This window comes from Entelurus aequoreus, linkage group LG08 (genome assembly GCF_033978785.1).
Source record: "Entelurus aequoreus isolate RoL-2023_Sb linkage group LG08, RoL_Eaeq_v1.1, whole genome shotgun sequence".
NCBI lineage: Eukaryota > Metazoa > Chordata > Actinopteri > Syngnathiformes > Syngnathidae > Entelurus > Entelurus aequoreus.
In genome coordinates this window covers 40,831,214-40,845,656 of record NC_084738.1, presented here as the reverse complement: position 1 = coordinate 40,845,656, position 14,443 = coordinate 40,831,214, and the positions used below count along the sequence as shown (strand labels likewise).

General features: G+C 39.3%; 1 protein-coding gene across 3 annotated transcripts in view; it reads left to right on the top strand.

Annotated features, from left to right (window-relative positions):
* The first annotated feature begins 6,716 nt into the window (after window positions 1-6,716).
* Window positions 6,717-14,443, top strand: part of LOC133655881 (1-phosphatidylinositol 4,5-bisphosphate phosphodiesterase delta-3-A-like) — a 46,877-nt gene continuing 39,150 nt past the window's right edge. For all 3 annotated transcript variants that reach the window (XR_009827059.1, XR_009827060.1, XM_062056478.1), the window contains exon 1: window positions 6,717-6,926. Coding sequence is in view for 1 of the 3 variants with exons in the window: in XM_062056478.1 (XP_061912462.1) it covers window positions 6,830-6,926 (97 nt within the window). In the remaining 2 variants the exon portion in view is untranslated. The remainder of the gene's footprint in view (window positions 6,927-14,443) is intronic.

Below are 14,443 nucleotides of genomic sequence, written 5' to 3'. Positions count from 1 at the left end.
AAGGTTTCGTCTTCTTCTTCTTCTTCTTTGGTTTAATGGCGGTTGGCAAGCAACCTTATAGTACGCATTACCGCCATCTTTTGATATGGAGTGTGGACCGAAATGGAACCCGACTCTATATTATTTTATTTAATCCTGTCTTTTTTTAAATGTATGTACAGCTTTGTATACTCCGTGTTCTAGTGCAATCCTGAAATATATTCCATTACTAACCTAACCTTCTCTTTTGCTAACTTATAACATGTCCTACACTTTCTATCTGATGACAATATAGTCACAAAGCCCTGAATTATGTTTCCCTGTTGATTTAAATGAACTATTTAGATATGTATGTCCTCACCTCATTCCAGTAATAATGTTTTCTTCCTTCCTATTTCTATTCCTCCTCTCATTCCACCTTTTTATTGTGTTGTATCTTAACTATATTCTTCTCTTCTTCTTTGCTGTGGTTAATCTCCATGTTTACTTTTGTTTTAGTGCTTGCATGCTTTGCATACCTATCTGCTAATTCATTGCCCACAACTCCTACTTGAGCAGGCACCCAGAGGAATGTTACTGGTCACACTTATCACTTTATTTATTCTGTAGATTGTCTGAACTATTTCACATATGAAATGTTTTTTATGCTGATCAATGCAATGCTGGAGTCTGAGCACACAACTGCTTTTCTTTATTTTCCTCTGCCCAATTAACTACCATATATATTCCGATCAATTCCCCCATAAAAAACAATAAATTGTCGCAGATTGTTTTATTCAATACCATGTCTGCTTGTGGAATAACTGCTGCAGCTCCTACTTTATTATTTATAGTTTTGGATGCATCTGTATATATTATGACGTACATTATCTCAATCCATTGTTCTATCTGGCGATGACCTAGACTTCTATTCTTTAATAATTGGGATATGGTACATCCATTGTGGTATTACAGGGATTGGAACTGTAGGGCTAACTTTAATATTGTCAATTTAAACTTTTTTACATATGTCTCCTATTATCCATCCGAAAGTCTTCATCTTTTTCTTCTCTTTTTCTTGGCCCTTTAGTAGCACTTGGTGAGTTGGATGTTCTTGCCTGGACCCTTTTAAGTTTGCCCAATAAACTGCTGACAGGTGAGTTCTTCTCATGTCTAAAGGTTTTGCATTCATTTCTAGGTGTAATGCTGCCACTGGGGTTGATTTTGTAGCACCACAACATAACCTTAATGCCTCTGAGTGGGTCCTGTCTATTTTACCTAGTCATGTTTCTGAAGCAGATTGATAAATTATTCATAATCAATTACAGATCTAATTAAAGTGATATACAGTATATTGCTTTCAGTGCCTGTCTATCAGCCCTCCAATCATTACCCCTCAAAGCCCTCATGATATTTTACACCTTTTGACTTTTTTCCACAATTTTACTGATGTGGATTGACCAGTTAAAATATTTATCAAACCATATTCCTAAATATTTAAATACTTATAGCTGTTCTATATTTTCCTCCATTTTCTCCATTTCTGTGTTATATGTGTTTTATGTTGCACGATTGCGCCAAGTAAAATTCCTAGTTTGTGAACTTGTTCTCAAACAATGGCAATAAAAACTCTTCTGATTCTGATTCTTCTGATTCTAAAGTTTAATTTTGAATTTTTGTTCAACCTTCCCATTTGTAAAATACATGACTTTAGTTTTCCCAACCAAGAATATTAAAACCCAAGCTTCCCCATTCTTGAACTTAACCACTTTTTGAATCTTCTTTTCTATGTGATTTGTATTTTTACCTCTCGTCCACATCACTCCATCATCAGCAAACAGTGCCACCTCCACTAATCTTTCCACTTCACTAAACACTTAATTTATCATTATTGAGAATATTATTATACTCCCTTGCAGGGTTCCATTTTCTACTTAATTTCTTCTTCTATATTCATTCTCTATTTTTACTCAAATGTTCCTACTTGTTAAGAAGTCGTTTATCCATCTGTACATTCTTCCTTTGATCCCTATTTTATTTCAGTTCATCATCAATAACTGTTTCCACAACATATCATAAGCTTTCTCTATGAAAAAAATACTGCAATGATACTTTCTTTATTAATTTGTTTTTTTTCTAATTTCCTCTTCCATCTGCACTGCTGGGTCATATGTGTTTCTTCCTTTCTCAAATCATCTATGGTATTCTTGTATTATTTCTTTAGTCTCTAAATAATAAACTAGTCTTTCATAGTGATTTTACATAACTTTCATATTGGAATTTCTACAGCTTCTTTCCACTCAGTTGCTCATTTTCCTTCTTCATATATCCTGTTATATAATTTCAAAACCACTTATTTTCCTGTGTTGCCTAAGTTTTTGATCACCTGGTCTTTTCCTGGGGTCCTATTTTTAACCTGTTTCAATATTCAAACCATTTCATTCGTAGAAAATGTCATATCTGTGGTGTTTCTAAAGCCATTATCATTATCATCAGTCTTTTCCCCAATATTTACATTTAATGTTTCTTCTCTCTTTTCTTCTTCTTCATTTCTCAAATGATCATTAATGTGCACTTTAACAAATGTTTTATCTTTATTTGCTCCCACACACTGTGTCCCATCTTTCATCACATGATGTTTATGTTCTCTTTTGATCCCTGACACATTTGGCCGAATGGAGTAGTTCTGTTTATTGATTCAAAAAATGTTCTCCAATACTCTTTTGTCCTCTTTTTGATAACGTACCTTTCTTTAGCTTGGTGCCTTTTATACTGGATCATATCCTGAAAATTAAAGTGTTTTTCTTAATATTCTAAATCAGGGGTCACCAACCTTTTTGAAACCAAGGGCTACTTCTTGGGTACTGTTAAATGCGAAGGGCTACCAGTTAGATACACACTTAAATAAATTGCCAGAAGTAGCCAATTTGCTCAATTTACCTTTAACTCTGTTATTATTAATAATTAATGATATTTATCTTTGTGGAAACACTGATCATCTTAATGATTTCTCACAATAAATATATATAGAAACAGATGAATATCAATATGCAACACTTTATTTTTATATTTTCTCTAAGTGCACATTTTTCAAATTGAACATTTTCAAATGATCACTTCTAAGACAGTCTTGTGAAATCACAATATCCCATTTTAACTAGCTAGCCACTAACATTTTTTAACAAATCATGAATTACTTTGCACCATGTTTGTACAAATAATAACTCATGTAAAATACAAAAGTAAACTCTCAAATGTTTAAATCATGTCACACTTTGAACTGGACACCAAATCTGTTATCTGTTTCTTTGTCAGTTAGTGGGAAGCCTGGCATTGCATGCTGTTAACTAGTGTGTTGTACTCTGGTGTGTAACTTGACACTGCAACTCTGAGTGAGTCTTGCAGATGTGCATCAGTGAGGCGTGTTCTGTGTTTGTTCTTGATGAAGTTCATGTCAGAAAAGGCTGATTCACAAAGATAAGATTTTTCCTCATTGTTTGCGGAACCTTCTTAATCTTTTGGACATATTTTCACAGCAATCTGGCCTTAAGCGGCTGGCTACAGCAACACAACCAGGAGGACTTTGACTTGGATAGCAGATGCGCTATCCGACGCTAGCCGCCGACCGCATCTATGATCGGGTGAAGTCCTTCGTCGCTCCGTCGATCGCTGGAACGCAGGTGAGCACGGGTGTTGATGAGCAGATGAGGGCTGGCTGGCGTAGGTGGATAGCTAATGTTTTTAGCAGAGCTCTGTGAGGTCCCGTTGCTAAGTTAGCTTCAATGGCGTCATTAGCAACAGCATTGTTAAGCTTCGCCAGGCTGGAAAGCATTAACCGTGTAGTTACAGGTCCATGGTTTAATAGTATTGTTGATTTTCTGTCTATCCTTCCAGTCAGGGGTTTATTTCTTTTGTTTCTATCTGCAGTTAAGCCCGATGCTATCACGTTAGCTTCGTAGCTAAAGTGCTTCGCCGATGTATTGTCGTTGAGATAAAAGTCACTGTGAATGTCCATTTTGCGTTCTCGACTCTCATTTTCAAGAGGATATAGTATCCGAGGTGGTTTAAAATACAAATCCGTGATCCACAATAGAAAAAGGAGAGACTGTGGAATCCAATGAGCCAGCTTGTACCTAAGTTACGGTCAGAGTGAAAAAAGATGCGTCCTGCACTGCACTCTAGTCCTTCACTCTCACGTTTCTCATCCACGAATCTTTCATCCTGGCTCAAATTAATGGGGTAATCATCGCTTTCTCGGTCCGAATCGCTCTCGCTGCTGGTGTAAACAATGGGGAAATGTGAGGAGCCTTTCAACCTGTGACGTCACGCTACTTCCGGTACAGGCAAGGCTGTTTTTATCAGCGACCAAAAGTTGTGAACTTTATCGTTGATGTTCTCTACTAAATCCTTTCAGAAAAAATATGGCAATATCGCGAAATGATCAAGTATGACACATAGAATGGATCTGCTATCACCGTTTAAATTTTAAAAAAAATTTTCTGTAGGCCTTTAAAGGGTGTTGATATAAATCAAGATATTAAACAACTTAATACGGATATTACAAAGAGCATAATGGAAGCAGCTAAACAGAGCATACCGAAGAGTAGAATAGGAAAAAGAAGGAAGATAGCACCGTGGTGGAGTCACACGTGCACAGACGCAATAAAAGAACGGAATAAAGCATTTAGAACAGGGGTCACCAACGCGGTGCCCGCGGGCACCAGGTCGCCCGTAAGGACCAGATGAGTCGCCCGCGGGCCTGTTCTAAAAAAAAAGATGGAAGTACAATCATGCTGACTGGCAACAATTTAGATAAGTTACAGACATTACATTAAAGGCCTACTGAAACCCACTACTACCGACCACGCAGTCTGATAGTTTATATATCAATGATGAAATCTTAACATTGCAACACATGCCAATACGGCCGGGTTAACTCATAAAGTGCAATTTTAAATTTCCCACTAAACTCCCGGTTGAAAACGTTTATGTATGATGATGTATGCGCGTGACGTCAATCGTTGAAACGGAAGTATTCGGACACATTGTATCCAATACAAAAAGCTCGGTTTTCATCGTAAAATCCCACAGTATTCTGGACATCTGTGTTGGTGAATCTTTTGCAATTTGTTTTACTCTCACAGTCAGCCACCCATCCGTGGTCCACTTCCGCCTAAGGATTCATCCACTGTATGAATCCTTTGTGTAGCGTTGACTGGGTTGTAAGGGTCTTTGGTTGAAGATGTCGAGATAAACTGTCACGAGGAATAATCTTAGCTCTTTTAAATGGTCATTTTAATCTTGAACACAACCCAATACAAGTGAACGAAGTGCATAATTAGTCAACAGGCATAAATTTCACACTAAGGGTAGTCAACAGGCATAAATTTCACACTAAGGGTGACCGTACAAACAACGCCAACACTGTCATAAATATGTGCCATATAGTGAAACCACACTAAACAACAATGACAAACACATTTCGGGAGAATATTTGCACCACAACATACCAAATAACTTAACATAAACACAACAGAACAAATTCCCAGAATTCCCCGCAGCACCAACTCTTCTGGGACGCTACACAGACCTCACCCAGCTGGGTTCGTTGTCCCCAACAGCCCATGCGTTCATCACAAAGTCCCACAAGTGCTTAGGCAGCTCGCGCTGTCGGCCCCCCTCTGCCGACGGCTGGCTGCTACCACTGTCTGCTGGTAGGTTGGAAGTGGGGGGTACCTCGGCGTGCCCGTTGCTCCCCGGGGGCATCTCCCTCTCCAGCAGTGTGTTTGACTCTAAGTGCTCCTGGCTAGTGGGCCAATGGCTGGTATGGGGCCAAGCGGTCTCGGTGCAGCACAACCAGCCGGTTCCGAGGTGCCAGTCATAACCTCCGGAGGACCGTGCAGGGTCCCAACCAGTAAGCTTTGGGGAGAGTCCTTTCTTCCACACCGGGTTGTTGACCCAGACCTGCGCGCCTGGTTCAAAGTCCTGGCCTCGACAGCAGAGATATATACTCGCTTCTGTTGGACCCCAGCCTCCGTCAGGCAGGTGCGTGCAAACTCATGAGCCTCCCTCAGTCACTTCATGAGGTTGTAGTAGTAGTCCAGGCCCGGTGCTCCTCTCACTTCTGGTTCTGGGGCTGGGCCAAAAACCAAGTCAACAGGCGTGCGTAGTTCATGGCCAAACATCAATAAACGGAACAAATTCCCAGAATTCCCCGTGGCACCAACTCTTCCGGGACGCTACAGTATGCTATTTAGCATCCATCCATCTATGTAAAAACTACATATGTAATATGTAAATACATTTGAAATCCATCCATCCATTTTCTACTGCTTGTCCCTTCCAGATAGACAGACAACATTCACACTCACATTCATACAAATGAACATCATACATATTTTTAACAAGCTAAATCGAGGTAGACAATTATATTTAAACCTAATTTTACATTCTGTAAATGGGTAAAAAAAAGAACACAAATAAACATTACTGATGCCTGAATGAATCACATAGGTCAGTTGAATTCTAACACGCGGTATAATACCCTACAATTAGTGCTAGTGATTGTTACCAGTATGTTGTACTTTGACAATGACTGATATCACATTTTAAAACGTAGGAGGGAAATGGAATGTGGAATAGAATAGTTACCGATTTTGTGTAATTTTGTTTTATTTTGAAAATGACGCGTGCACTTCTGGTGTTATGTCCACGGAGCTTGACGTGAGCTCCTCATGTACGTGCAGTGAGATGGATTTGTGACGTCATCAGGAAGAAGGTTTGTCGGCGAAGAATTAACGTGACCCCAAGAGATGCGAGGTCCGCTCGCCGACAAGGAAGGCGTTTGTCAAAGAAAAGGCAGCATCCTTCCATGATGTTGGCCAGCAAAACGACATCAGTACCCTTGCGGAGCAAAAGAAAAAACAAGACGCCCGATGCGAAGGTCATTGATCTTCTCGGGAATCTCGGTAAGTCTTTGTTGGTCCTTAATCCCAAGATTGTAAAACACCAGCGCTGCTAATTGCTATTCAGCCAGGCTATTTCTGCTAATGATTCGACCAGTTTAGTAAAATAAACATGCATGAAATCGTAAAGTAAAACCATTTACATAGTCAGTATCTAGTTACGTTTGATATAGCTATTTATAATAGATTTAAGGATACATTCACATTTATTGCTGCTCACAACATTACCTTAAAATAAAAATTTACCTTTTCCTGCTATCTGATACCGTTATCAGTATGTATCGCACATGGTGTCCCTAAAGTCTGTGCATACCAAAATAGATTAATTAATCAGGTAATAAAACACTACTGTCATACATATATATATATATATCCATCCATTTTTTGCCGCTTGTCCCTTTAGAGGTGGCGGGGGTGCTGGAGCCTATCTCAGCTATATATAATAATTATTAAATAATTATTTTTAAAAATCCATCCATGAACATGATATATTTAAAAAATCAAGTGGATAAAACCCAGTGTTGTCTAATTATTTGGGTTTGCATTTTGTTTTGGATTGGGCCATTATAAGTTGTATTTAAAACAATTTTTTTTTTCATATAACAAGTTATATGTTCATGTGACCCTGAACAGAATAACCAATAGAGTTGATGGTAACACTTTATGATTAGTACCCACTATTAAGCATTGATGAGGTGGCGACTTGTCCAGGGTGTACCCCGCCTTCCACCCGAATGTAGCTGAGATAGGCTCCTGCACCCCCCACGACCCCGAAATGGACAAGCGGTAGAAAATGGATGGATGGGTGTTGGTGGCGACTTGTTTAGGGTGTATCCCGCCTTCCGCCCGAATGTAGCTGAGATAGGCTCCAGCACCCCCCGCGACCCCGAAAGGGACAAGCGGTAGAAAATGGATGGATGGATGGATGGAGGTGGCGACTTGTCCAGGGTGTACCCCGCCTTCCGCCCGAATGCAGCTGAGATAGGCTCCAGCACCCCCCGCGACCCTGAAAGGGACAAGCGGTAGAAAATGGATGGATAGTAAATGCTGAATTCATAATGCATATTTTTGACTGAATACTGATTAATATGCAGTTGATGGATGGAGACAGTTATCATAACAACCATTAGTCCATGTCTGAATACTGTATAAGTGCATGTACAGTATGTCTAGAGCAGTGGTTCTTAACCTGGGTTCGATCGAACCCTAGGGGTTGGGTGAGTCGGTCTCAGGGGTTCGAAGGTCAAGACACACCCGACTCATCGTGTAACTAAAACTTCTCTCTATCGGCTTATTATGGATACCTCCAAACAATGTGCCCTCTAATTTTCCATCTGATTTGCAGGTGTGTAATTTGTTGTAAGTTCATGCACTGTGTTGGTTTTGCTCTTTGAACAAGGTGATGTTCATGCATGGTTAATTTTGTCCACCAGTAAAAAAAATATATATATAACTTTGTCTTGAATTTGAAAAAAAACAACATTTAATTTTTCCCTAAAGAAGGGTTCGGTGAATGGGCATATGAAACTGGTGGGGTTCGGTACCTCCAACAAGGTTAAGAACCACTGGTCTAGAGATATTATTAAATGTCTTATTTACATGCACTTTCTAAATGATCTAACCGTTGACAATACCTAAATATAATGTAAAAATGCTGAATCAATCATTTATTAAGTTAAAAAAAATGCAACCATTAAGCTTTTTTATTGATGAGATTATTAATATATTAATGAGTAAAACATGTATAAATAAATAAATGGGTTATACTTGTATAGCGCTTTTCTATCTTCAAGGTACTCAAAGCGCTTTGACACTATTTCCACATTCACCCATTCACACACACATTCACACACTGATGGCGGGAGCTGCCATGTAAGGCGCTAACCAGCACCCATCAGGAGCAAGGGTGAAGTGTCTTGCCCAAGGACACAACGGACGTGACTAGGATGGTAGAAGGTGGGGATTGAACCCCAGTAATCACTCTACCAACTTCGCCACGCCGTCCCCCTATATATGTATGACTGTTAATGGGCTGCATACTAATGAGTATTAATGTCAGAAATGTGCTTTGTAAATTATGAATTCAGTGTTTACTAAATGCTTGATGAATGCTAAGAAAGTGTTGATGAAAAGGATGAAGCATCCTCAGTGGAATAGAAATGAATAAAATAGATGAATAGAATAGATGAATAGATGAATTGTATTGACTTTGTGTAAAGTATTTTTTCAAATATTGATTTCTGTAGTTCAGCTGTTGGTGGGTTCAACACATTTCTGGTGAACCGTCCAGATGTTCATATTGGTCTGTTCCTAAAGGAGGTGTAAGACTTCTCAGAGAAACATGCAGTGATTGCACCCAAACCAAAATGTACACGTGTCTTGTAATTTGGTGGCTGTTAGATCAACGAGAAGTACACATTAGTGGTCTGAGTTTAGACTATGATGTGACTCCATGAGCATGTGTGAGCTATTATAAGTTTCTGAGGGAGCCCCTCCCATCTTTTTACTCACATTTGATGTAACTTTTCTACATCATATACCTGTGTGATACGACAGATTTAGTTGTTTTTCTGTCACATGTGCACAAAATATTGATGACTTATTTTTTTAATTATTGGCAAACAATTTGGTTTATTCCATATATTTAACCAAAAAAAAGTAATATCCCTGAAGAAAATTTTGACAAACATCAACGTTTCCCCTATGTTAATCTTTGGGCACGGCCGTGCTTTGTACTGTTGTTGCTCCTCCACAGTTACATTTGGGGCCTTATCTACTAAGGGTTTGCGTGTAATGGAACAAGTTCAAACTCTAAAACACACGCAAAGCTGATGTACGTACTAAGATTGTGCGCTTAAGATTGCATATCTTAATGAGCAAAATAGTGAGTGCAATGCATTTTGCGTGTGTGTCTTTATGTGTATGCAACATACATGATGATCAGAACGCCCACAATACTGTGTGGAGGAGATGTACAGTGCATCAGGAAAGTATTCACGGTTGTTATGTTATAGCCTTATTCCAAAATGGAATTAATTTGTTTTTCTCCTCAAAATTAATGACAATTTGAATGTTTTTTTTTTTTATTTGCAAATGTATTAAAACTTAGAAAAATAAATGTGCATACGTATTCACTTGCTCAGTACTTTGTTGATGCATCCATGGCAGCAATTACAGCATCAGGTCTTTTTATATACAAAGCCACAAGCTTGGCACACCTATCTTTGGGCAGTTTCACACATTCCTCTTTGCAGCACCTCTCAAGCTCCATCAAGTATGATGGGATGTGTTGGTTTTCATCCAGGATGTCGCTACATTGCTGCATTCATCTTTCCCTCTATCCTGTCTGGTCTCCCAGTTCCTGCTGCTGGAAGCATGATGCTGCCACCACCATGCTTCACTGTAGGGATGGTATTGGCCTGGTGATGAGCGGTGCTTGGTTTCCTCCAAACATGATGCCTGACATTCACGCCAAAGACTTCCATCTTTGTCTCAGCAGACCAGAGATTTTAGTTTCTCATGGTCTTGAAAGTCTTTCAGGTGCATTTAGGCAAACTTTTTACTAAGAAATGGCCTTAGTCTCTACCATACAGGCCTGATTGGTAGATTGCTGCAGAGATGGTTGTCCTTCTGGAAAGTTCTCCTCTCTCCACAGAGAAATGCTGTAGCCCTGACATAGTGACCAACGTGTTCTTGGTCAACTCCCTGGCTACACTAAGATGAAAGCAGCAATGTACAGAGACATCCTGTATGAAAACCAACACTTCCCATCCAACTTGATGGAGCTTAAGAGGTGCTGCAAAGAAGAGTGGGCCAAACTGCCCAAAGATAGATGTGCCAAGCTTGTGGCATCATATTAAAAAAGACTTGAGACTGTAATTGCTGCTAAAGATGCATGTATTGAGCAATGGCTGTGAATACTTGTGTGCATGTGTTTTTTGGTTATTTTTTTTTAGAAAGTTGCAATTTAAAAAAAACACCACATTGTAATTATGGGGTATTGTCTGTCGAATTTTAAGCACAAAAAAAGATTTATTCCATTTTAGAATAAGGCTGTAACATAACAAAAGCATAACAAAAGGTGGAAAAAGTGAAGTGCTGTGAATACTGCGCCCCCCAGTACATGGCGTATGACCAATAGTCGCATTAGAGAGAGAGCATGAGAAATCAGACTAATTTAGTGCATGGAAATGTAGTTAGTGAATTTTAAAACACTGTATTTTAACAGGGGGTATCGCTCGTGCCTCACAGCAAGATGGTCCTTGGTTTAAATCCCGGGCTCCGGGTTTTTCTGTGTCGAGTTTGCATGTTTCCCTGCAACTGCGTGGGTTCCCTCCGGGTACTCCAGCTTCCTCCCACCTCCAAAGACATGCACCTGGGGATAGATTGATTGGCAACACTAAATTGCCCCTAGTGTGTGAATGTGAGTGTGAATGTTGTCTGTCTATCTGTGTTGGCCCTGTGATGACGTGGCGACTTGTCCACAAAATTCAAATGCAAAAAATGTAGTTACATAAAATCAGTGTAAAAAAAAAAGCTTTTGTAATAAAGACACAAATGAACCTCCATAGATATGGTATCTGCTACTCTTTTTGCATCTATATTTAGCACTTTTGGAAGTTTTGTGCAAACTGGCACAGTTACGCACACTTTGCAGTGAGAAGGAAGCGACCGCAATGCACTGCATGGCAGACGATGGAGAATCACTCAAAGGGGTCACATTATGATTTTTTTTCTACATTTAAAACATTTCCTTGTCGTCTACTCTACATAACATGTAATTGTGTTTTTTTTGGTCAAAATGTTGCATAGATAATGTTTTACAGACCGTCTTCAAGCCGCTTTCCGACTATGTCTTCAGAATGCGCCGTTTTTTGGCCAGTCTTATTTACGTGCCTCCACTCTGAGTGTGTCTTCCCCCGTCAGCCATGTTGTAGTTTGCAGCACTTGCATATGGAGTCTACTGACAGATATAAGTTCAAACTATACACTACTTTGTATTAGAAATGGCAACAGTGGAGGATGCATGCGCATGTACGAGCCAGTCTCCCACAATAATAGATAAGAAGGAACTTATTGACTACAACATCTGACTACAATGTCGAACTCGGGGAAAGATCTTAGGGTAAAACTTTACCATATGTAAATATCCGCTGATGTCACCAAGAGGGAAAAACGACACAGATGAGGCAAATTCACAATGTTTTTTTTTGTAAGAAGTATGAATAAAGGCAATATTGTTTTATAAATATCTCCGCCATGACTCCATGGTTTGATTTCATATTTTCGTGACTTATGCGGATTCCAAATACACACAAAAGGTACCAATAGGTAAGAAAAGTTGGGTTTTCGTAAAAAAAAATTCTGTAGGATAGATATTATTATAAAAAAAATAAAATATTGGGGGCAGCATGGCTCATGTGGTAGAGCGTTTGTCTCCCAACCTGAAAGTTGCGGGTTTGATCCACAGTCCCTCTGTGACCATGTCAAAGTCTCCCTGAGCAAGATACTGAACCCCGAGTTGCTCCTGATGCTGTGTCATCAATATGTAAATGTGGAAACAGTGTCAAAGTGCTTTGAATAACTTGGAAGTAGAAAACGCTATACAAGTAAAATCTATTTACCATTTACCCAGTTAAGAAAAACATTTTGTAATATAGGACAGATTAAATCAAAGGTACACTACCGTTCAAAAGTTTGGGGTCACATTGAAATGTCCTTATCTTTGAAGGAAAAGCACTGTACTTTTCAATGAAGATAACTTTAAACTAGTCTTAACTTTAAAGAAATACACTCTATACATTGCTAATGTGGTAAATGACTATTCTAGCTGCAAATGTCTGGTTTTTGGTTCAATATGTACATAGGTGTATAGAGGCCCATTTCCAGAAACTATCACTCCAGTGTTCTAATGGTACAATGTGTTTGCTCATTGGCTCAGAAGGCTAATTGATGATTAGAAAACCCTTGTGCAATCATGTTCACACATCTGAAAACAGTTTAGCTCGTTACAGAAGCTACAAAACTGACCTTCCTTTGAGCAGATTGAGTTTCTGGAGCATCACATTTGTGGGGTCAATTAAACGCTCAAAATGGCCAGAAAAAGAGAACTTTCATCTGAAACTCGACAGTCTATTCTTGTTCTTAGAAATAAAGGCTATTCCACAAAATTGTTTGGGTGACCCCAAACTTTTGAACGGTAGTGTATATAAAATATTGTCCCAGGCTAGTCAGGAAGGATAATCTCCTCTTTTCTTACCAGATCTTGCAACTGGATGGAATCAATGACGACTGTAGCTTTATTGAATATTAATACTCTTTATCTTTAATGACGGTCGATCGCGATAGTCAAAAATAGAGAACAAATTCACTGATAATATTTATGGCCATTTTGTCTTCTCAGATTGTCACTCCTCCACAGTTATATTTAACAAATATTCATAACGGAACAACTCCAAAATAGGCAGCAGTGGTTCAGGAGGTACAGAAGGTCATCCAAAAACTGGAGGGTTGGTGGTTCAAATTCTGGAGTTCTCTATTCCAGCCACCGTGTTTGTGTCCTTTGTTCTGCAATGGCTTCCAATAACCTGGACTAGATCCACTTGCCACATGCTTGTTTTGTTCAGAGGGAGAAGAAACCTTGTCAAACACTCGTTTTAATGTTCTATCAGTTACAAGTATCTGCATCCACACAAAGACATACACTTACAAAGGCTTTTTGGGTCGTTGTGAAGGCAACAACCCCGATTGTCAAATTTATTTCAGCTGTCATACATTAGTGAGTTGGGAGACTTTCATAAGGCCAGCACATAGCTGTTGTCAGCTTCTGATTACCTTATCTGTTTCTCCATTAATGACCACACAAGTCTCGTCTGAGCATAGTGCTAACCAGTGATTTGATCAGACTCATTCAGTGACTTAGCAAAGTCTATGGCAACCAGTCTATTGAAGAACAATGTGCTTGCCCTATTTCTCTTTTCCCATTCATAGTAGTATCGACTGGATACAACTACTGTATTTGGTATCATTACAGTGGATGTTAGGTGTAGATCCACCAATGGCGTTTGTTTACATTTTGACGCCGGTGAGCTACGGTGTGTCGTGAAACATATTTAGCTATTCCTCATCCTGCAGGGTGGGGGACCGGTACTTTTCAGAGGCGGTATAGTACCGAATATGATTCATTAGTATCGCTGTACTATACTAATACCGTACAACCCTAATTAGAACTTAAAGTCAGTCATAAATCGGCATTTGCTGAGTCATCATTCAAAGTGGGTCAAAAGTTTCAACATACGTTAATCTTATATGTAATTGCAAGCATACTCATCTTTATTGTGCATGAATATTCTATAAATAATCCTTAAAGGCAATCTAAATCGTAACACTTTGTACAAGACACTTTACACAGCTTGCCTCTAGTGCCGCCCACACTGGTGTGTAAATGTGAATGAATGTTTGGCGGTACTCTGAGAGGCTGTTGGTAACTGTAGAGCAGGGGTGTCAAAGTCAAATGGACG